The sequence below is a fragment of the Equus quagga genome, chromosome 1 (assembly GCF_021613505.1).
Source record: "Equus quagga isolate Etosha38 chromosome 1, UCLA_HA_Equagga_1.0, whole genome shotgun sequence".
In the NCBI taxonomy this organism is placed as follows: Eukaryota; Metazoa; Chordata; class Mammalia; order Perissodactyla; family Equidae; genus Equus; species Equus quagga.
Genome location: NC_060267.1, coordinates 58,138,553 through 58,162,699, shown reverse-complemented (window position 1 = coordinate 58,162,699; position 24,147 = coordinate 58,138,553). Strand labels below are relative to the sequence as shown.

At 52.8% G+C, this 24,147-nt stretch overlaps 2 protein-coding genes across 2 annotated transcripts in view; both read left to right on the top strand.

The window, feature by feature from the left end:
- Nucleotides 1-8,657, top strand: part of MICAL3 (microtubule associated monooxygenase, calponin and LIM domain containing 3) — a 112,564-nt gene extending 103,907 nt beyond the window's left edge. The window contains 4 exon segments of the mRNA XM_046647593.1: nt 2,633-2,698; nt 5,049-5,148; nt 5,302-5,375; nt 5,470-8,657. Coding sequence (XP_046503549.1) covers nt 2,633-2,698; nt 5,049-5,148; nt 5,302-5,375; nt 5,470-5,654 — 425 coding nt within the window. The 3' untranslated portion in view covers nt 5,655-8,657.
- Nucleotides 8,658-23,686: 15,029 nt separating this feature from the next.
- The window catches only part of BID (BH3 interacting domain death agonist), a 27,700-nt gene continuing 27,239 nt past the window's right edge, over nt 23,687-24,147 (top strand). The window contains exon 1 of the mRNA XM_046640130.1: nt 23,687-23,724. The gene's annotated coding sequence lies outside the window, so the exon portion shown is untranslated. The remainder of the gene's footprint in view (nt 23,725-24,147) is intronic.

The following is a 24,147-nucleotide window of genomic DNA, read 5'->3' as shown; positions in this document are numbered from 1 at the left end:
CCTCCAACCAGCACCACATCCTGGCATCGCTCAGAAGCGACGGCTGGACCGCTGAGGACACAAAAACAGTTACATGGGATAAATATGGCTCCCATTACAAAGAGAAAGAACTCTCTCACTGGCACGAAAAAAATAAAATGGGGGCCATCCCTGTGGCGTCGTGGTTAAGTTTGGTGCACTCTGCATCAGTGCCCCGGGTTCGTATCCCAGGCACAGACCTACACCACTCGTCAGCCATGCTGTGGTGGCATCCCACATGCAAAATAGAGGAAGACTGGCACAGATGTTAGCTTGGGGACCATCTTCCTCAGCAAAAACAATAAATACAATAAATTTTAAAACTTCTGCCATAAGCTTGACAACGTCTTTGCCCTTAGAACTAGTGAACCAAATCATGTATTTCTCACATCTCCAAAAAAGGCAAAGAAATTGCACAGAAAATCAGTCTCTGTGCTTCCCTTGCTTGCTTGATTCAGATTCAAGTCTCGTAGAACTCCTCTTGTTTGACTGGTTTTTCCCCTCACTTTCTTCTTTTTAAAACAGTATTCATTGGTGTTTTTTCTGATTATAAAAGTAATGTACATTATGGGAATTTTGGAGCGTGCAGAAGTGTCTAAAGAAGACAGTGTCAACTTGCCCAGCTGCTTTCAGAGGCACCTGCTGGCCGTGTCACACACTCCTTCTGCCTGTTGTGAGGAGGCCTTTTCCTTTTTAACACTTGCTTTACCTGATGCCCCTTTTCTGATTTCATTTCCTAATTTCTGTTCTGCTGTCGGTTATCCTGTCTTCTGTATTGGAAACAGAGTGTGAGGATGTGGGCTACATACAGGGAGCTAAAAGCTATTCTGTGACACCCAGAAATCAGAAACACGTTTTTAAATATACATGCAGGTACATCCTGACTTATTTTGGGTGTGTATTTGTTGTGTATCGTGTCACTGTCCCTTGCTAATGAATATGGACACTGTTCCACTCTGCACCATGGCCTGTTTGCGTGTGACGTCAGTCCAGGAAGTGGCAGAGACTGTTCACTGACACTGTATTTCGTGGGATTTATTCTGGTATTCTGAGCACAACATGGACTCTATACTTTGAAAGAAAGAGGGTTGACTGTAGGTCAGCTGTAATGCACAGCGTGTTTTTTAAGATGGGGACCCTTCTCCCCTGCCCCTGCACGTCAGCTGGTCACACTCACGTCTGTTTGGAACACTGGGTGTGATCAGCATTTCACACACACGCACACACATTCTCAGGCTTTAGTTGTGCAGTTTTGCCCAATGTCAGACTCACTGTGCACAGGCCACGATGGAGAACGTCACGAAGCCCGAAAAGAAAGAGAAAGCGTGGCGGCTGCGTGTGCTCAGCAGCAGAGCCGAAGGGCCTCTACCAGCAGCTTGTCTACTCAGCCCTTCTGGTCACTAAAACAAGGCTGTTTCTTACACTCGGTTCTAATGTGTGAAAGCCCCGCTCACCCACCCCGCAGTCCCCGAGGCGGTTTCTCCCCAGGCCCCATGTCTCCTGTGTGTGCCTGTGGTTCTGTGATGGTCCCTTGTTGGGCTCCTCTCCCTCTTCCTCGAGTCACCGTCAGGTCTGCCGAGTCTTAGGGATGTCTCTCTCATGCTGTCTTCTCTCAGTTGCCCGCCCACAACTCTTAGAGCATTGCTGCTGTGAGTTTTTGGCTCGTCCTGTCAGCTCACTCCTTTTGGTCTTACAGTCCAGAGTGTGACAGCGTTGCCCCAGCTGTGGCATTGGGTCCCTCCACTGAGATGGAAGGGGCAGAAGAAAAGGAGGTGGTTGGCTCTCCCTGGTAGATGCGGGCAGTGGTACAGACTGGGGGAGTCACCTCTGTTTGGATACATTTCCCCCAACACATCCTGCCTCAGAATTCAAAGCATTGCAGATGTCAGAGCCCTGGAGCCCATCCCAAGATTGGGTGCTGCCTCCGTAGACTCAGAGCTGCTTTCTGTGGGCATGGCAGCCCAGTGGTCAGAGGCCCTCCTCCCCCTTAGACTACCCGAGGTTAGTTTTCCCTGGAGCACATGTGTCTATAGTGACATCATCTTAGAATATTTTACGTGGGTTTGGTTGGTGACCCTGGGTTGTCACCTGCACACCTGGAAGCAGTATCGACCTTGTATTTAACATGGTCTGTTGCACACAGGTAGACAGACCTGTCCAGGGGCTTTGGGCATTTTTGAGGAGGGAGCCCAACACCCAAAACCCTAAAGGCCACTGTATGGTAGTGCCCATATGTCATCACCTTCCCAGTAAGGCCTAGAGGAAGAGGGAGCAGTCCCCACCCCGTGAGCCACCCCACCAAGGGGAACGCGTGTTCCTCCTCAGGCCACACACCCAGCACCGGGTCTGCTCCCGTGCAGCTTCCATGCTGAAAAAAGGACTTAATTCATTTGTAGACTTTGTTTCCCTTGTTTCTGCTTTTCCATTTCTTGTATTTTTTCTTTTCCTCCCGTTGTTCCTTTCTCACTTTTTATGCTTTTTGTCCTTTGCTTGTTTTTTATTTCACCTTTGTTCTGGCCCTCTCCACTTCCAAACTCCCCCTCCCCCCCTCCTCCTCCTTTTTGTCTGTCTCCGTCTCCCCGTCCTCCTCCTCCTTGTTTGGTCCTTTTTGAAGTTGAGCCCAGTGGCGGGACTCCACGGCGTAGACCTCTCTCCTTCTGCCCTTGCTGTGTCCAGGAAGGTAACGTACTGCCCTCCTCCCCGCCTCTCCCGGTCGTAGCGCCGCCAGTCAGGCAGGGCCCAGACCCAGCGACGTCTCTGTCTTTCTCGGACACTTGATAGCCCTGTTACAAAACTCCATGAGTATGTGGCAGTTTCTTACAAGGTACAGTATCCCTTTGACGGTCTCAGGGGAGGACTGGGGTTCGGAGTGAAGCCAGAGAGCTTCCAGGCTGCAGCAGAGCGAGCATCCCACGATATCGTGCCACCGTTCGTGGTTGGGCCTTTCTGCCTCCCATCCAGCAGATAGAGGGGCAGGGACACAGGTGGGGCACCTCCCGCCTGTGTGGCAGCAATTTGTGTTGGCAGAGTCGAGGAATACTGACCTTACAAAGACTGATCTACACAAATGCCCTGAGTCCTTTTCCAAAACAACCACTAAAAGCAAACTTCTCTGCCCTGTGTCTTGCCGAGTGTGTGGTTTTTTTAAGTTGGTCTGATTTGAAGTCTGTTGTGGTGATCAGAGTGTCGTTGAGAAGGCATGTGGGAGGGGAGGGGGAGTGTGGTCATGACTAACCCTTGCTAACCTCTTACTCTGCCTCTCCATGGTGCTCACATGTGACTGTCACACCCTGCCATATACTTTGCTCATCGGCTGTGAGCAATCTCTCCCATAGCTCGTGAGCAGTATTTGGATGTCTCCCCGTGGGTTTTTTTGTTCTTGCACATGGGGAAGTGGGAAGGAGGGAGAGACTTCCAGTGCATTCACAGCTTGCTGCACTGGACGGCTTGCATGCCTCAGGGCTCCATCCTCCATGGCCATGTGGGCACACTGTGCAGAGATGCTCAGAGAGGAATGCATGGAACTGAGCTGCAGGCTGCTTTAAAAGCCAAAGAACCAAGTCTATCGGGTTGGGTGAGGAGAGCTTTGGTCCCCAGACACTCTGGCGTGCACTCCACAGTAGCAGGCTCAAGCGGCCAGGAGGGAGCTTCCACCCTTCGGAGGAGGATTCAGGGATGGGAGCACCGCCCCGGGAGCACGGCTGCACGTGCACTGGGACACAGTGCACACACTAACCCCTGCTTGCGTGAACACGACTCATTTCTGCTTCTCCAGAGTGTGGCCCTGTTGAAAGACTAACCGGCTGGGGCCTCCTGTGTGTCATGCAAACAATGCAGAGAGAGTTGTCTGAACAAAGTGCAGGGAAGTCAGGTAGAAGGATGCAAGAGAGCAGTGAGTGAGAAGCTTGGTACATGAGGGTCGTCCCCCCGAGGGTGTTTCCATACATTCCTGGGTTTGGTCTTTACCGGGATGGTGCATCCAACCAAGTGACTCGTAAGAGGGAAGTGCACTCTGAGAGATTGTGCAGTCAAGCGCCTCCTAACCTGGGGCCCAGGGACGGACTTCAGGAAGCTCTTGAGCAGCCTGGAGGTCTATCTGAAATTGTGGGATGTGTCCGTATGCGTTTTCTAGGAGAGTCTCTGGCTTTCCTGAGAGTCTCACAATGGTTTGTAATCCAAAAATACTGAAGCACCACAGACAGAATCTGTTTCTGCCCTTAGGCAGGGCCACACCCTTGCTGTGAGCTTCTTTGTGCTCCAAGGAAAAGACGTTTGTTCCCCCCTTGGGTGGTTTGATTCCTTGGAAAGTTCTTCGTTCCGTCCTCCTGCAGTTAAGCCCAGTGGAGTCAGGTACCCCTGGGAAATTTAGATACCCGTCTCATGTTGGTGCAGGGCAGCCCGAGCTAGCAGGAGGCACCAGCCCCAGAAACTGCTGCTAGGATTGGATGAGAGCTGTGAGTGGAGCCTTCTTTAGTCTCTAGGGTCTGCTGGGCTTTCTTTGCCCTTAGTGAGAAACCTGGTACTCATCCTGGGATGTACTTTGTATACCATACAGGATTCGTTAGGAGAGTGTTTGTCAGAAAGCCTGATAGAGCACGAGTTGAGAAAAGGTATCTTATCTCCCTGGTCCAGATAAAGAAGTGATGAGACATCAGTACCAGTGGCCCAGAGGGGGCCGTAGCCCAGGAAGGAGCTGGATTAACGAGTGTATCTTAAAAGGAGGGCAAAGCACTCAAAACATACCAAAAGAAAACCGTTGGGCAGGAGAGGTCCAAACAAGCTGCGACCAGGCTACTGAGAGGGTGAGGGCCAGGCCTGGTAAGATGAATGGGGAGCACAGAGTCGGCCAGGCCCCAGGGTAGTGTGGTACCCCTCCCCCCATGGCTGTAGGCAAACTTTGGACCTGGCTTGGGAGTGTTCCGGCAGCATCTTGCTCGGCTCTCTTTGCACATTTGCCCCAGTGTGATGATTCCTGCCGGCGGGGTAGACACAGACAGTCCCTACGCCTGACCCACCCTCTCTCTTGGCAGGAATGGGCAAGAAGGATGACCCCAAGCTGATGCAGGAGTGGTTCAAGCTGGTGCAAGAGAAGAATGCCATGGTGCGCTACGAGTCGGAGCTGATGATTTTGTGAGTGGCCTTAGGTTGGGGACTCAGCTAAGTGGGGACAGTGGCTCAGTGCCTGTCACAGCAGGAGCACAGCTCCTGCCTAATTTAGAAGATGAGAAGATGTGGTCCCCAAGTCACTGTCACTTGTCTTCCTCCCCTCCCTTGCAATCCCAGCGCCCGGGAGCTGGAACTGGAAGACCGGCAGAGCCGCCTGCAGCAGGAGCTCCGGGAGCGGATGGCAGTGGAAGGTGAGAGGGGAGCGGAGGTGAGGTGCATGCGGGGAGCTGGGGTGGGTCTGCTGCTCCTGGCCCCCTGGACCTAATGTCTTCGGGTACTGCCCAGATCACCTGAAGACTGAGGAGGAGTTGTCAGAGGAGAAGAAGATCCTGAATGAGATGCTGGACGTAGTGGAGCAGAGAGATGCCCTCGTGGCCCTGCTGGAGGAGCAGCGGCTCCGGGAAAAAGAGGAGGACAAGGACCTGGAGGCCGTCATGCTGTCAAAGGGCTTCAGCCTGAACTGGTCCTGAGCTCCTGCCGGTGCCCTGGCTGGCTGGTCTGCAGCATCTGCCCAACCTGGGCTGGGTTCTCCCAAACCGCCCAGATCTGAGATCTGAGAAGGCCTGGCACCTCCAGGAGTTTGCACTCAAATGTCCACACGCCTCTTGAAAGTGAGCCAAGTGTCTGTGCGGCTGGGAGCCCCAGGTGGAGATGATTACCTGAGATGGCTCAGCCTCCTCGGAAGAGGCCCACCCTGACTTCCCGCTCCAGGGAGAGAGCCTAGAGTGTTTGCCAGATGATGTGGGAAAAGGAGAATCTGCACGCTCCCTGAGGACGTGGTGGCTGGTGCCTTCTTGCACAGGCGCGTTCGGTGAGAGAAGGAAGCAGCCCCTCTCTGCCAGGCCCGCAGCCAAGAGCGCCCCTCGCTGGAGCGCAGGGGCCGCTGGCTTCTCATGCTCCCTGAAGACCACCAAAGAAACAGAGGCGGCTCTCCAGGAAAGCGAGATGTGAACCACGACCAGGAGGGGCAGGGCCAAGCCAGGGCGGCGCCCACCCCAGCATCACAGGGGAGCCAAGGGTGGGCTGGCTCCCAGATTCATTATGCAAGTAAGGAGGACCCTGGAGGGGTCTGCTCCCAGCCCCTGAACCACACACTGGACCCTACGTGGCCAAATGCCCAGGCCTCTCTGGCTGTGGCCTGAGGCCTGTGGATTGTTGCATTTTGCTTTAATTCACAACTGTTTGACACTGGAAAATGCTGACTTCAGGGGACAGGGGTGAGGCCTGCCTTTCAAGCCCCCAGTTGACAGTGTTGTCACTGTTCCACACTTCTTGTCGGGCAGGAGACAATCTTGTCCTTGGCGTCTTTCCTGTGTTTGCACATTGAAACTCTCCACCACTTCAGACCCTTTTTGTCAGTTAACTTATTTTTTTAATACTTGAAAAGAAGCAACTTCATTTTTATATCTTTACTAGAGACACTGATCGCCCGGCAGCTGCTGCGGGAGTGACAAGGGTGTCCCGCTTGTGCTGCACAGTCTCACCGCACGCCGACCACAGGCTCGCCACGTTGCCTGTCCTGGGCCTCCTTCAGTGTCTCGGGCGGGCGGCCGGGGTGCCCTGTGGCCTTGTGCAGCCCTTGCCCACAGCCCTGTGTTTCCTCCTGCACTTGGTGTCTGGCCCTCTTCCTTCACCCGGCTCCCTGCGTGCGCTCTGGCGCCAGCCTTCATGTCTGCCCCAGCCACTCATCAGGGATACATTTCAGCACTGCTTGCGGCCAAGCCAGAAGGCACAGATGCCGCTTGTCTCTCCCTGTTGGGACCTTGGCTCTGTAGAACCCATGTTTTTCTCAGTTTTGGTGCCAGAGTTTAACCTCCCACCACACATTTGCTAAAGAAAGTCTTTGGGTAAGCCTCTCCCAGGCTGGCTGAGACAGTATGATGGGACCTTGTAAACCATCCGGCTGGTGAGAGTTCCCTCAGCCCAGCCTCAGCTCCAACCAGAGAGAAATGCACCTGCTGCAGCACATATTGGATTTAGGTTGGTCTCACAGACAGGTAAAACTCCAGCCCAACCTCCCCTTTACCTGGATCTCCATGGGAAGCTGGGGGATGATGAGCACCAGGCAACTGGCTTCTTGAGCCAAACTCTGCTCGGTTCTCCTGGTTCAGCCAGGGACTGGCTGTGTACAGCTCGTAGAACGACTGTCTGAGAACATCAGGCCAGACCGTGCTTGTCCATCCACAGAATTAGCACACAACCCAGAAAGGATTGCCAACAGTGCCAGGCGAATCTAGAAGGATCGTCCAGCCAACTGCTGGAGGAGAGGGGCCAGTGTAGAGAGAGCAGAGCCCTCGCAGCCCTGATCGGGCGTCCATGCTGACCGTGGAGCTTCTGTGGGAAACCAGACTGTGCCTCAACTTGCGCATCCATTCTCACCACAAAGGGGCAAAGAACCTGTCTTATTCCTCACTTTGTCCAAAAGCTGCCATCTCTCTCCTGTGGAAATCCAGGAGATGTGCTGCTAGCAACTGTCACAGCTCCAACATTCTTCACTTCATGTTTTCTGATGAGGCAGAGTCTCCATTTTTATTCTCTTTTCTTATGAAGGGGGAGAGGAAGGTGTTCTGGATTCTATCTTTAAACCCCAACCTTCCAATAAAATTGGACTTGGGACAGGACCTTCCTCGCCCCTGTGGCCTTTTCCCTAACCCTCTCCACCTCTCGCTGTGCCCAGAGCTGGCCCAGCCCTGGGAGAGTCCCTCACAGCCCCTGCTCCCCCCAGAGCAGGGGGCGGCACACGGTGGTGCTGCAGAGGGATGCAGTGCGTGCCCCAAGCGGCCTGAGGGGGCAGGGGCAGCAGATGTTCCTCGTCAGCCTCGCACGCCCCTGCGTCCTGCCGAAGCACGCGCTGCTGCTGCAGCTCCCAGACAGCTGAGAAGCTTGAAGTCCACCGCCCGCAATTTCTCCCCAGCTCCCCCCTCCCAGCAGTGTTACGGCTTTGGGTTCTAGTAGAGCACTTTTTTTTAAAGCTCCCATTTTATAACCACTAGTTTGCATTTTATTTTAATACCCTGGTGACATGCTGCATGAAATGTTTTCCTGCTCTGGAAATGTATGCAGCTCCAGCCAGGTTTTCTTCCCGAGAGTGAAGCCCCCTTGAAGGCAGGGGAGCAGGAAACGTGCCTGTCTCTCAGAGTGCCAGAGTCTGAGTGAGCCAGACAGTGGGCCGCCAGGTTCAGTGTCACCAGAGGGACGCAGAGGCACCCCAGCCTGGGTTCGAGGGCCGCCAGCAGTTCCCTGTGGGTTCTAACCCTGCTCAGATGACGTCTTCAGTCCTCTGCCCCCTGGAGCCATCCTCCAGCTGCTTTCAATCTGCAATGATAGACTGTTATTTATCCTTTCAAAAAGAGAAGTTTTTCCATGGGGCAAGAAGTGAAGAGAGTTTAAAGAAAAAAATGTTGAAGGTGGTAACAACTGAGCTACAAAGGGAAACGGGCCATTTTATGCGCAATAAAAGTTTTTAAAAGAAATAGTGTATTTCTTAAGTCATTTTACTGGACGTGGAAGCGAGCCAGGCTGCATCTCCACGTTCCACTGCCCACCTCTTTCAGGTGGGGGGCGTCCACGCAGACCATTATGTATCTAGCGTATGTGTGGGTGAATACAAGGTTGTTTAAAGAACACAGCTTTGTTTAGGTTTGTGCTTTTTTAACTCCTTCATATTATCCTGGCCCAGCCATCAGCTGCTGTCACTGGAGAAAGTGTCTGGAGCAACCCATTGTGGTAAGAACCTGTTTGTCAAAACTGGGCCTCAGTACCGTCTTGAAGAGAAGCAGCGTATTCTTTGAAATATTCTCCAAGTCAGGGCGATCCTGTGGTCCTGGCACCCTTCCTCGCCTGGGCTGCTTCCAGGCCTGCCCAAGTCTGTCCTCCAACACAGGTGGCCTGGGAGTCTGCAGCCTCCAGGCCTAAATCGTTGAGATATGTCAGGGTCCCTGAAGTCCATGCAATGCATAAGGTCTTGGAGAGAGCTGATGTCACCCTTCTTTAGACTGGAATCATGCCCAAGAGATTGGAAGGAATAATCCTGGGCAACTCTTCTCTCTGTGCTACAGGAAGCCTGCTGGGCTGCTTTTCCAAATGGAGGCACATTCCCGCTCTTTCCCCTCCCTTGGTGTGTTGACCCATTAGGAGTATAGCCAACTTTGTCATCACCCACAGAGCTAATCCCTCACGCACAATGCTTCCCTCTGGAGCAGTGGAGCTGGCAGGGGGAGAGAAAGTGGCAATAAATGGGTGGAGGTGAGCCTTGCCCAGCCTGGAGGTCACTGCCATGGCAGCTGGCTCCCAGAGCCTTTCGGCCATATTGCCAGCTATTCCAGAAGGAGGAAAGGGGGCTGAGTTGACACAAATGTGGACATCTCAGGTGGAAGAAATTGAACCAGCTCAAGTGAATATGCTGTGGCCCAGATTCCTAAAGGGCGGGGTGGATGGTGGCGTGCCTGTTGGGAAAGACGGAGTTTGATGGTCACCTGTACTGTTCCTCAGAGGGACTCACTTTGATTAGAGCTGGAAACAGGAGGATTTGGCTGCAGTTCACAGCAACCCCAGGTGGCAGGAATGATGATTGTTGTTTTAGGCAGGGCACCAGAAAGGAGGGCTGCCCCACCCCAAGTGAGCACCACCCCAGATTCATGGACCCCCTTTCCTTCCAAGAAGCCCCCGTGTCTAATGGCTCCAGAACCCCTCATGAACCCTGAATCCTCATGGTCCCTTCTTAGGAATCAGAGTGAAAAATGGTAAGGGAGAGAATGTGCCATTTTCTTTCGCTTTATGAGCTGGCCACACTGGCCCACTTAGGCGATGCCCTCCTCCTTCACGATACCTGCTTGGAGGATTCCGCCCCATTGGTGCTCAGGAGGACAAGAAACCACCCTCTTAGGTGGGTATGTCCCTCCGAACACCACCCCGGGAGCTAGGACGATGCCTCAGCACGCTCGACCAGGTAGCCTGTTAGACCAGGGGCCCGGGGCCACACAGGCCCTCCACTGACACTCCCAGACAGCTGTTGCTGCTGAACTTTACTAGGTAGGGGTTTGTGACAGCCCCACTCCTTGTGTCCCCTGCCCTGAGCTCTTCTTGCAGCTGGGCCTTAAACGGGGAAGGTGGAGTCTGGCTTCTGGAGGTCGGTCACATGTGCCAGCCACCTCTGCCTGAGAAGCCACCTGTTACAAGACAGATGTGGAGGGAGAGACAGTGTCCCGTGATGCATGCACGCATGCACACGCATACCCACTCCTTCCTTTTCATACCCAGCATGACCGTTCTGAACCAGAGTGGACATCTAGTTCTAAAGTACGCTGGATTTCGGCCTTTGAGTCCCGGGTGGGACCAGCTGTGGTGGTGGCCTGGGCCACAGGGCTGGGCAGGATCCAAGTTGAGAGTCTTTCTGCAGTGGCCTGGAGCCTGGAAGACTACGTTTGTATTGAACGGTCTCTGAAGTCGGCAGATGGAGCGTCCTCCAGACCCAGGGGAAGGCCCTTTGGAGTGCCAAGTGTGGCGTGGTGCTGAGGGGCTGGCGTCTGAGCCCACAAGTGAGAGAGGGGTGGGGCATGCAGTTTGGGCCGCAGCAGGGTCAGTGTTCAGACGTGAACCGTCCCCGCCTCTTCCCTGCCTTCAGGGGTAGCCTTAGGCGCATCACTCGACTGGTCAGGGCCTCCCTCCCTCGGTCTAACCTGGGGCTGGTAAGCAACCTACGGGAGCCGGAGGAGGGCGGTGAACGAGGGCCTGTGTAGGTGCACAGACAGTGCTCGTGACGGTAACAGGTTTGCCTTGAAGAGGTGAGAAACCGAGGAAGACTGAGGGCAAAGTGCTCCCAACTCCTCTAGGTGCTGGCACCCTGTGCCCAAGGTCATGTCAGGTCTATCTGGTGAGCCCACAGAGCTGTGTGTGTATTTTTAATTATTTTAAATGCTGGGCTGAATCCTCTTGCCTCTCAGGAACTTAGTAGACACAGGTGGTTATAGATAAGCAGTGTTCCCAGAACATTCAGAGGAGCCACTGCCAGGTGTGTGCCCATGGCTGGACAGTGCTGGGCCCGAGGCAGCGCGTGGGGCCTTTCTGGGAACACTGCTGACCCTCTCAGATCAAGGGGACACCCCAGTCTTTTTCCTCCTGCCTCATTTCTGCAGCCCAGAGCCGCCAGCCTCCTCCACCTCAAGGCAGCTCCACCAGATCCCTCTCCCAGCAGTGGCTCAGGGGTTACACCATGGGTCCCCAGCCCTCCAGAGCTGTGTCGAGGATAAGGGGTGCGCCAGTGACTGTTAGGGTGTGTCCATGTGAGGGCACCGAGCAACAGGCAGAAGAACAAGGGTCACCCGGACACACCATCGGCAGCTGGCACAGCAAGTGATGAGGAAAACGAGTGTTTCTTGGTACAGAAACCCTCTGAATACCCCAGGTTTGGCACTCCGGCCTTCAGGTTGTCTCCCCAAGAGTTCGAATGCCTGGTATTTTCTGTGAGGGAAAAGGAAAAACAAGAAGCATCTGACAGCCAACAGCCTGCTTTCCCCAGTTTCATTTTATGTAATGTTTTAATGTTTTTAAAGAATTGAATACCATTTAAAAAATGTACCTGGTTGGGGCCGGCCCAGTGGCGCAGCGGTTAAGTTCACACATTCTGCTTCGGCGGCCCGGGGTTCACCAGTTTGGGTCCCAGGAGCGGACCTACGCACCACTTGTCAAGCCATGCTGTGATAGGCGTACCACATATAAAGTAGAGGAAGAAGGGCCAGTCTTCCTCAGCAAAAATGAGGAGGATTGGCGGCAGATGTTAACTCAGGGCTAATCTTCCTCAAAAAAAAAAAAAAAGTAGCTGGGGCCAGACTCTCACTTGATACCAGCGTCATATTGGGACACAGTAACATTCTGGCCCAGTAATTGTTTTAAGTTGTCCTCAAATTGTTCTTAGTGTCACCTGTAAACCTGGGTGGGGAGGCAGGAGGGGTGGGTGTGGAGGGCTGTGTGTCTGAGGCTGGACAGTGCTGGCCTGCATCAGCACCATTTGGGAACACACCAGTTCTCTCAGCTCAAGGGGACACCCAGGCCTTTCCACGCAGCCTCATCTGTAGCCCAGAGAAGGAGCCAGACTCAGCAGAGCCTTAACCCCTGGGGGGCGGAGGCCCCGCCAAGTTCTCCTGTGGGGAGATGTTTGGAAGAAACATCCAGAACAGACAAGTTTCCTGAAACACTGTGCCTGGGAGAGCAGGGAGAGCGGAAGTACCCCGTTGTGCTGACTTTGCAGTCGTCACATGTAAACGTAAGGTAAAATCATGCCCTGCGGGCCCGTGCTCAGGACTCCAGCTGTGTGCACTCCTCACAGGGCAACAACCCAGATAAAGTCTGCATATTTTCTTCTTCTGTGTGGAAGAAGATTGTTTTTCCTCACTCTCGCAGGGGGCTGGGATATGCCCATAAAACCGTGGGCTCCAGGGACGCCTTCCCCCCGTGAGGCCCCCGCACCAGGACCAGCTGCCCACCAGTGCCTGGGCCCCCAGGTTGGCCTCCAGCAGGGAATCCCTGTGGGGTGGGAGGGCTGTGTCGCTGCTCCTGAGTCATGGGGCCCTCTATTCCCCAGCATTTCTGCCCCTCCCACCACCCTGCTTGTTTGTTTGTTTTGGTGGGGGGAGCGCACTGCTGCTGGTAAGAATTCTGCCTCTCCTTCCCTTGACAGGACCAGACCTCTTGAAGGAGCAGGGCAGGCAGGAAAATTGTCTTTCCCAGGCTGCGGACAGTCCTCTCCACAGTGTCTCCCCATGCTTTTCCCCTCAGGGTGGCCGTGTGACATTTTCATGCAGCACGGAGATGGGTGGCCAGTGGCTGTGCTGTAGGGAGGGCCCCTCCACTGTTGGAGCGGTGGGAGGGGAGGGGTGTTAAGGGCAATAAAAAGACTCCTGGACTCAGAAACTCGCTACATGATCAGGGATGAAAAATTAGGAAACTGACAGTTTCAAGCTGGAATTGTGATAAGAAGGACGTGGACGGGTGGACCTGGGACGAGACCTCCGCAGGCAGAAGCGATCAGTTGGCACTGAATAGAGAGCAGCCCACCAGAGCCCTGAGTGCCTGTGAGAAGGCCTGTCGGCCTCTAGAGTGGGGGTGCCCTGGCAGCTGGGCCCCCTTGCCCACCAGCCAGGAGCTCCCACCAGGTCAAGAGGTGGAGGCGGGTGAAGAATTCAGTGTTTAAAGCAAGTGGAAGCAACAGAATAATATCTACCCTGCAGGCCTCCTCACCCCGAACCCAAGACTTTCCTCCTACCTGGAGAGGAATTCTCCAAGGACCCTGGGAGAGCTGAGGACACACCGCTCTGTGGCCTGGGCCATGCCAGCAGCAGGTGGGAAAAGCTGCCATCCTGCCCAGTGGTCTTAGGCGTAAGCCAAAAGCTGCCCCAGAACTGACCTTGGCCTTGAGAGCTGAGCAGTGAGTTCAGCCAGGGAAGGGAGCCCATGGCCTCTGTGTCATCTAGAAGCTGGTTTTCACCACACAGTGAACGGCGTGCGCAGGCCCCCCGACCTTGAAATGGGAAAATAACCTTCACTTTCTGCCCCATAACATGGTTTTGGGGCTGAAGAGAGACCAGAGACGCTGTGTGCTCTGGATTTTGTGGGTGTGGCTGCTGAGTCCCACACTGGCCGCCAGAGCCACATGGGCGACCCCCTCAAGACTGAATCTGAGCCCCTACCCAAAAGCAGAATTGCCAGAGTCCCAGGAGGCAGGGAGCTGCTCCCGCCCGAGTGCCTGTGACGGGAAGCCGCAACAGCTGCTCCAGGCTGGCTTCTGGGAAATTAGTGATGACGCCTGAAGCTCAGCACAGCATTTGTAGGAAAGGAAGGAAGCCACAGGGGAGGCTGAGCGTGGGGGAAATCCAGCAGAGGATGAAGAGGCAGAGACTTCACGTAGGGTGAGGCAGGAGTCTCCTGGCCTTCGTGATTCAGAGCCGACGCATTCTTCACTGCCCCTGCTCTGGTGTGCAGGAGGCCACAGCAGTGAGAGTCACGGTCCCTCCCTTCAAGGGACACAAGTCCCACATACAGTGCTCACTCTGCCACTGTGCATCCTTGATCATCCTTGTGCATCCTCACTCTTGATCTGTGCATCCTTGAGCAGAATTCTGGACGCTGTGACTTGCCGTCTCTAACACCTCTCTCTGTAACAAATCACCATGTAAGACATAAAGCCAGTCTCAGCCAGGCTCCCGCCCCCACCCCATGCCAGGACCCCGACTCCCTTCCCTTGGCTTGGTGTGATTCAGCCACATCCAAAGAGCCGACTTGAGAAAGGGCAGCGGCAAGACCAAGGGGAGCACGGGGAGCCCCTGGCCTGGCCAGCCCTGGTGGTCAGATGCTGGAGGACGCTTCAGCAGAGTCGGCCCACCTTCCAGGGATTGTCCCACCTGTCTCTTCCCCTGGAGCCCATTCTAGCCACAGCCACACTGTGCGAGGGGACAGTGCTGGTTTTCTAGCCACTCAGGCCTTGGCAGTCAGTCCTCTGAAAGTCACTCTGCTTTGATTCCCTGGGTGAGGGCCTCCGTGGCAACTGCAAGTTCTTGGCCCCAGGTTGAAAGGTCCATGGGGAAAGCTGCTTAAGGTAGCACTGGAAACCCCACACCGGTGGTTAGCTCGAGGCGGGCCCTGAGTCACAGCTGGATCAGAGCTAGCCTCTTACGGCTTCCCCCAGGGCCACACCTGCCAACACACACCAGGTCGGGCTGGGAGGACTCCAGATGGGGTTTCCAGCTCTGACAGCTCACCGGTGCAGTGCCAGTCATGATCTTGCGTGTGAACGGAAGTTTTGCTCCACAGGCCCTGATCCTGGATCGAGCCATCTTCCCTCTCCTCCAGCAGGATTTGTTCTCTTTCCTCTCTCTAGATTCTCCTGCCTTCCAAACCCCGCCCCCCTGCCCTGTCTTTCAAGGCCCAAAGCCCGGACTCTGTCTTGGTGGGAAAGCACCTTGAAGGTGGGGGAGCTGGTCCCCCCTTCCCTTCCTTTCCCAGGCTGCGGACAGTCCTCTCCACAGCGTCTCCCCATGCTTTTCCCCTCAGGGTGGCCGTGTGACATTTTCATGCAGCACGGAGATGGGTGGCGAGTGGCCATGCTATAGGGAGGGCCCCTCCCCTGTTGGAGGAAAGAAAAGCGGGGACCCTTTCCTTCCTGGGCGTCTCGTCTGTAGCACCCAGCCCCTCATCATCCCTCCACATCAGCCACTCCGTCCCCTGCTCTCCTCCAGCCCTCCCTGGGCTCCCTTGTGGCCTCTCATAGCAGCACCATAGCCTCCCCCCATCCCCCCCAAGTCGTTGGTTCCTGTGTGCCAGCCCCGTGTCCCTCCGAGACGGTAAGCCACGGACCTCACTCTTCTTTTGGGTCCCAGTCCTGCATCAGGCAGAGAAGAGGAGCTCTGAGGTGCTCGCTCGCTTAGGTCTTGGGGGCCAGAGGTATTAAGAAATGAGCCACCATGCTCTTCACCGCTCTGTTAGTTTGGCTGTTGGCTTAGAGAGCCCTGGAGGCTCCATGTCCCAACTCCTGTCACGTGGTGAGCAAATATGGAGAACCGGCTATGTACAGGCCACTCTGTGCAGCGCCAGATCCCTCTGCTGCCCCCACAAGACCTTCCACCTTCACCTCCTGCCACCACCCCAGGTCTCAGCAGGAATTGATTGTCGGTTTCTATCCGGAGTGGGGGGAAGAAGCCTTCGCTCCACAAGTTAGGAGTCACCCGGCGCATGATGGCTGTCAGCTTTTGTGAGCACTGCAGAGGAGGCACAGAAGTGGCATTTGTGGGCTCATGGAAACTGTGACCCTGAGACTGGCACGTCTGAAGAGACTGCAGTGGGGTGTGGGGAAGTGAGCGCCAGAAAGCAGGGTGTGAGCCCATGTGCCCTCCAGACCCCCGACCCCGGCTGTATTTGTCTCTGGGGGAGTCAGAGGCCTTACCTCCGGCAGTGGGAGAGGATGAGATGACCGACTTGAGTCAACGCACACATAGCAAAGTGGCACCAGGGACCAACGGTGAACAAGGCAGCTGCGGCCCAGCCCTCTCAGAGCTCAGCCCACAACGAGGCCCATGGGCACTGGCCCTCCCCCCCCCCCCCCCCCCCCCCCCCCCGCCCCCCCCGGGGCCCCCGGGGCCCCGGCCCCCCCCCCCCCCCCCCTCGGTTTCCAGGGAGCACCTGAGGTCGACTGAGAGCCCAAAGGCAATGCTGGCACCCACCCTGGGGGGAAACGACAAACACCTGGAGGAGAAGCTCATTATCAAGTCCAGATGTGTGTGGTGGAGGCAGCTCAGGAGGAGACAAGCGGAGGAAGGGGAGGGGTGAGTAGGCACTCCCTGTCCTCTCCTTTCTTCCTCTTCGTGCCCCTTCACAAGCCCCAGCTACTGAGCTCCTACCCCTGAACCACCCCCTGCACCCTGACCTCTGACTTCAGCCAACCATCCTCACACAGCACAGAACTGCACAGGAGCCCCCAAAGGGCCTGCCCAGCAGTAATGACCACAGCCTGCTTACTGAGAACTCACTGCATACCAGACAGTGTGCCCAGACCTTTCCACATTTCATTTATTCAGAATGCAGTTTTGAAGTGTGTGGTATCATTTCCTTTTATAGACAGGAGATAGGAACTCAAGAAACTTGCTCTGGGCCCCAGGCTGGGGTGAGCCGGTGGCTGACTTTCCTGGGGGCAGCCGCTGGCCTCCTTGGTTGCAAACCCAGGACTGCCAATGACCTCATGCCAGGGTTCTGCATGCTCCTGAGAACTTGCCTTGCTCATTCTGACTTTATGCCCAACATATGCTGTTCGCCCTCCTTTCCATTGAATAGGTAGTGATTGGAACGTGAACTCAGTACCAGTCAGTGTATTCAAAGGCATTCTCCTTCTACCATTATCATCCCGTTTAATTGATGAGAAAACTGAGCCTCGGACCAATTAGGTATTGTGCCCAGGGCCACAGAGTTGGCAAGGAACAGAGCTGAGAAAACAAGCTGTGACGGCTGAGGTCTTGTCCATGACTGTCCATGACATTGGAGGGCTCCCGACCTCTCCTGACCTCCCCTGACCTCCTGGGCGGGCAGCCTGCCCAGACCCTCTGTCCACACGCTCCCTCCTCCCTCCAGTGCCCAAAGGCTGGGCATGGGCTGACTCCCAGGGCGCATCTGTCTCCTGCGAGTTTACCATCATTCCCTGTACTTGTGCTGGTGCCGCCCCCGCAAAGTGACTACTAGGCTAAGTCGATGGTCCCTCTATCTTCCCAGCTTGGCCTCTTCCCACTTTCCTCCTCCCAGTGCATTCCGTCCTGGCTCTCTATCAAAACCTGTCCTCTGGGATGGCTCAGAAACTCTTTCACATTCATACAAGGAATAAAAACCACAAATACTAGAAGAATTGTAGGGAGGTTGCCTTAGCTATAGTAAGACCTAACACAAAGCCACGGGAATAAGAATGGAACAGTGTGGGAAGAAGGTCCAGTGGACCGATGGGGCTGAAGGGAGCCTTCCGAGGGACCAGCACCCATGCAGACCCAGGCCACGGTGACAGGCACCGCAATCAACAGGAATGATGGATTGTTTTGCAAACGGTGTTTGGAAAATGGGCTCATTTTCCATTCATTATTTTATATATAAAGAAAAAGAAAATTGGCTTCCTATGTAACACTACATATAAAGATAAAGTTGGGATGAATTAAAGACCAACATGTGAAAAATAAAACCACACCATTTGTAAAGTAGAAAAAATATGGGAGAATATCTTTGTCACCTATCGAGGAAATAACTTTTTCCCCCAGTTTTGTTGAGACGTAATTGACACATAACATTGTACTAGTTTTAAGTATACCACATAATGATTTAATATATGTATATATCACCACAATAAGTTTAATTAACACCCATCACCTCCTAGAGTTACAATTTTTTTTTCTTGTGATGAGAACTTTTAAGATTTACTCTGTGGGGCTGGCCCAGTGGCGCAGTGGTTAAGTGCACAAGCTCCACTTTTTGGCGGCACAGGGTTCGCCAGTTCGGATCCCAGGTGCAGACATGGCACTGCTTGGCAAGCCGTGCTGTGGTAGGCGTCTCACGTATAAAGTAGAGGAAGATGGGCATGGATGTGAACTCAGGGCCAGTCTTCCTCAGCAAAAAGAGGAGGATTGGCAGCAGTTAGCTCAGGGCTAATCTTCCTAAAAAAAGAAAGGTTTACTCTGTTAGGGGCTGGCCCCATGGCCGAGTGGTTAAGTTCGCACACTCCCCTTCGGCAGCCCAGGGGTTCGCCGGTTTGGATCCTGGGGACAGATGTGGCACCGCTCATCAGGCCATGCTAAGGCAGCATCCCACATAGCACAACCAGAAGGACCTACAACTAGAATATACAACTATGTACTGGGGGGCTTTGGGGAGAAGAAGACAGAAAAAGAAAAAGAAGATTGGCAACAGATGTTAGCTCAAGTGCCAATCTTAAAAAAAGAAAAAAAGACTCTGTTAGCAACTTTCAAATATACAATAGAGTACTATTAACTATAGTCACCATGCCGTACATCACATCACCAGGACTTATTTCTCTTATAACTGGAAGTTTGTACCTTTTGACTCCCTTCACCTATTTTGACCACCCCCCACCCCCTGACTCTGGCAACCACCAATCTGTTCTCCATGTCTTTGAGTTCTGTTTTTTTTAGATTCCTCACATAAGTGAGATCATACGGTATTTGTATGTCTGTCTGACTTATTTCATTTAGCACATTGCCCTCAGAGTCCATCCATGTTGTTGCAAACATCAGGATTTCCTTCTTTTTTATGGCTGAATAATATTCCTCTGTGTGTGTGTGTGTGTGCACGCGCACAGCACATCTTCTCTGTCCATTTATCCATCACTGGACACTTAGTTTGCTTCCATGTCTTGGCTCTTGTAAATAATGCTGCGATGAACATGGAGGTACAGATATCTTTTCAACATGGTGTTTTCATTTCCTTCAGATAAATACTCAGAAGTAGGATTGCTGGATCGTATGGTAGTTCTACTTTTAGTTTTTTTGAGGAACTTCCGTACTGTTTTCCACAGTGGCTGCGCCGTTTGCACTCCCACCAGCAGTGCACACAAATTTATAAAATAGAAAAAATATAGGGGAATATCTTTGTGACCTATAGAGGAAAGGCCTTCTTAAACCATACTTCAAAAGCACAGACTGTAAGGGGAGAAATGGATGAATTTGAGAATTGTGTTTCATACGGAATACCATGGACAAAGTTAACAGGCCAAGAACAGATGAAAGAAGATATCTGCAACGTCTGAAAACAAAAAGGAGGCTATCATCTAGAACATCTGAGGAATCCTACAAACTAATAAGAAAAGGACAAGAACCCCAGCGGAGTGGAGGGGGAGAAGCCACCCAAGTGCAGAAAGCTGAAGAGGAGACACAAGACTGGGGACCGGCTGGACCGAGTTGGGGTGAGATCCCAGCTACTTGCCAGGCCCCCACCACAGCTGGCCTTCCTTCCCTCACCCTCTGCGCACCAGGTGCCTCAAGAGCCTTCCAGCCTAGGAGTGCTTGCAGTGGATGCTTCCTGTGCCCACAGTGCTCTTCCCCTCTCATCATGTCTGGTCCCTTCTTGACCTTCAGCCATCAATTTAGATATCACCTCCCTAGATGGCCAGACTCACCAGTCACCCACTTGGTCGCTCACCCTCCCAGGGTCCTGTTTAGTCTTCTGTACAGTTCCCAACCCCACCTGATGCTTTTCCTGTCCTCGCATTCATTCCATCTGTTGAGCACCCAGGAGGACCGGGCGCTGTTTTAGGTACCAAGGCAAGAGCATGAATAAAACAAGGCCCTGTCCAGTGAGGGGAGACAGTCCGACCCAAACAAGTAATTACATGACATTTCAGGTTGTATTACGTGCTGTGGAAAAAGATGAAGCCAGGTCTAGGGAAAGCACAGAGGCCACTGAGGCTGAAGTGGAATTACAAGGGGACAGTGAGGTTTTGAGTTGTTGATGAAAATAACGCATAACCAATCCATAAATGAAAACTGGGTGAGTCTATTCTGAGCCAGATCTGAGGACTAGCTTATCCCAGGGTCTTCCTTCCCCAAGGAAAGAAGGGCACCAAAGAAATGGGGTGTACAGAGTGGTTATATACCCTCAAAGAGCACGTGTCACATATGATTGAAATGTCCCTTTTACAAGGGTCACGAGACTGCCCTGTCGGCACAGTGATTAATGGACTCAGCAGGTAGTGGGTCTGCTGTCTTGATGGACACAGCAGGCTGGCAGGTCTGTTGTCTCAAGCTGGGTGGTCACAGGTGAGCACCACATTCAATTCCTAGCCCAGGGGAGATGCTTATCCTTAAGGAAATGCCAATGTGGGGCAAGTTGCATCTTTATCTTAAGGCCATTGGTTCTTGCCTTTGGGACATAGCAAATGCTTAAAGCAGATGCATGCTCAACAGCCATGTCAGGCCCTTTTGGAAAAACAGGGTCAGGCTGAATTAGGTTTACACCCAATGGCTTCCTCACACGCGCCAGTATATCCTATTGCTTGCCATGAATTTGTCAGCACTTGGAGATGGGGCAGATCATGTAGGACTTTGCAGGCTAGTGAGGAGAGCTTGGGAGACTGTGACCACGGGCCTACAGCACCAGGTCAAGTGACCCCATCAGAGCCACAGAGTGATTAAGAGTGGTTTTTCAGGATCTGAGATTCCCCTGCTTGTCCACCTCAGGCCGGTTGAGACCACCAATGCATCAACTGGGCCTGCACAAGTGCCCAATAAGTGACGCTTTTGACATCAAAAGGCTGAATGCTCCACCCACAGAGCATGCTACCACCACCATTGTGAACATGCATCCTGACAAATAGAAATAGCAAGCAATAGGATATGTTGGAGTGACAATAGAAATGGCAAGCAATAGGATATATTAGAGTGACAATAGAAATGGCAAGCAATAGGATATATTGGAGTGACAATAGAAATGGCAAGCAATAGGATATACTGGAGTATATGAGGAAGCCATTGGGTGTAAACCTAATTCGGCCTGACTTTGTTTTTCCAAAAGGGCCTGACTGTGGCCATTGAGCATGCATTGTATATCTGCTTTAGACATTTCCTATGGCAAGAACAAAGGCCCTTGAGATAAAGGTGCAACTTCCCCCCACATTGGCATTTCCTTAGGGATAAGCATCTTTCCTTAGGCTAGGAGCTGATTGCTGTGCTCACCTGTGACCACCCAGCTCATCTGTGACCACCCAGCTCGAGACAACAGACCTGCCACCCTGCTGTGTTCACCGAGACAGCAGACCTACCTGCTGTGTCCATCAATCACTGTGCCAACAGAGCACTCTTGTGACTATTGTAAAAGGGACATTTCAATCATATGTGAAACATCCTCTTTGGGGCTATATAACCACTCTGTGCACCCCACTTCTTCAGTGCCCTTTCTTCCTTCGCGAAGAAAGGCCCCGGGCCATGGTCCTCACATTTTAGCTCAGAATAAACTCATTCCAAATTTTCATTGATAGATTGGTTATGGATTATTTTCGTCGACAGTTTGTGAGGAGGCATGAAGCTCAACTGCGCTTGCGCAGATCACCAATTACCTCACTTCTCCTCACCTCCAATCACCTATCTCCACACTCAGACGCCCTGCCCTTCACCCTGTAAATTGTGCCCAAGCCCTGGACCAGGGAGACAGATCTGAAAACATATGCCTGTCTCCTCCTTGCAGATTGATCTCACAATAAGCTGTTTTCTTTTCCCAAAAGTTGATGACATAATAATTGGCTCTTTATGTGCATTGGCCAAGAGAGCCCCAATTTTGTGTGGTAACAAAACCATAGAGGATTTTAAAAAGTGGAGTGACATCATTTGACCTTATATAAAAGGAGAAAGCATGTTGGAGCCAAGGTAGAAGTGAGGGGAATGGTCAGGAGGCTACTGCAAGAAGCAGAGGGAGATGGGGCTTGGACCAGGGAGCTGGTACAGGAGGTGAGCCAAGAGAGGATGTGGAGCCACGGGGACGCTCGTACACTGCTGGTAGGGGTGCAAAATGGTACAGCCGCTTTGGAAAACTGGCACTTTCTAATAAAGTGAAATATTCCCCAACCCTAGGACCTAGCAGTTCCACTCCCAGGTATCATACTCAAGAGAAGCGAAAACGTATGTCCACAAAAAGACTTGTCGGAGAATGTCCCTAGCAGCTTTATTGTAACTGCCATATTTGGGGATGCATGGGTGGTGAGCGGATGTGCATGGAGGGAGATTGGGGCGCACAGTAGTGCTGCCTGGAGCCATGGCTGCACCTCACAGCACGGGAGGCCATGTGTGTAATGAGGACCCCGAGGCACGGGAAAAATGAAAGTATATTCAGAGTCCTGTTTAAGAAGGCAGAGGATGATGTCATCCATCATTCAAAGTTTAGCAGTCAGGAGCGGCGAGAGTAAGAGGAGAGCTGAGTGGTGTTGAGGTTGAAAGGACCGCTAGTTAAATGCATCGGTTAGAAGTTAAACTCCTCCTGACAAGAATATGCCGTGAGAGCCTGGGAACAGCTTCTTGGGTAGCGTGATTTGGCCTGACTGGTCCACATACAGCACTAGAAACGCATCTATGGTCCCAGAAATGCTCTTACGGTACCAGAGTGCTGGTGCCAGAAGTGACTTATAGCTTATGTGGGCCGGCCTCGGCTGCCCAGATGAGGAGTGTCTGTCCTGGGCGCAGCACAGTTCTAACTCCAGCCTGACCTGCATCTTCCCCCAGAGGAGAGCGTTCAGCAGGGGCCACTGATGGGGTCATTTATTCTCTGATCTCAGACATCTTAATGATTGTTGTCCCCTTCACACCAGTCACTGTGGGAGGAAATATATTTATTGGAGTGAACCTGCTTTTGCTCAAAATTTCCAGATTGTCCCCTTTGACACCTCTTTCAGAGCCAATTTAAGCTGCACATAAAAACCACAGATGTTATTTAAATTTAGGTGCGAGATAAAGTTGGACTGTCTTGAAGTGGAAATTGGTATACTCCATCCTGTTTTTGTAGAATTATGAAATTAATCTCTCTCCCTTTTGCTTTAGCTGCCAGGAACCTCAGAGAAAACCCTATTTAAAAATATTACTTGCTATTTATACTTTAATCACTTGGACTTGGAACTGTGACAAAGAAATCAACTTGAAGTACAGTTTACACTGCCTAATCTAATGAACTATTCCCTTATGTGATGTTTATTATGATAGTTTTTAGTCACTAAAATTACTGCCACAGCCATTTAAGAAAATTTGGAAAATGCAAAAAAGTAGAAAAATCACTGATTTTTATTATTTTAATGTAACCACGTGATGGGTTTTGGTTATATTTCCTTCCAGTCTTTTTCTTCTTTTTTAAAATTCACTTTCCAGTCCTCTGTTCAAGTGTGGCAACTTCCTTGATCCTATTAGGTTCCTTGCCCTTTCCAGGAATTTGCTTTCTCGTTTCTGTTTCTCTTTCCTAGGCGTCACGTGTGTTTCTCCCCTGGCCTGGGCCGCGCTGCCGCGTTGTGGGGCTATCTGGACACAAGGACTGGTGAGTGGCTTCATCAGACTCTATTCTTCCTGGTTCCGTTAGGACGGAGAATTGGCACCCCCGAGGCTATTCCAAAAACAGCCCGGGAGGATTGTGAAAGCACTGCCACGCGAGAAACAGTAGGAATTATCCCCGCCTGGCTGGAAAAGCGGCCAACCTTCCCGGATGACGGCCTTGACAAGCACCCCATCTGAGCGTGCAAATCGTGGACTCTCGGGAATAAAGCCAAGCTCACGTCTTCTCCATTACGGGCTCATCCACCGGCTCTAGGCGCCCCGGCTTTGGGAGCAGCGTAGGACCGGCTCCCGCTCGCTTTCCGGTCCCCTCCCGACTTCTCTCCGAGTCCGGGTCCCCGCCGGTGGTGGGCGGGGCGGGCTCCGCGCGGGCTGCGGGACGCGGGCGGGCCCGGCGGCGGTGGGCGGG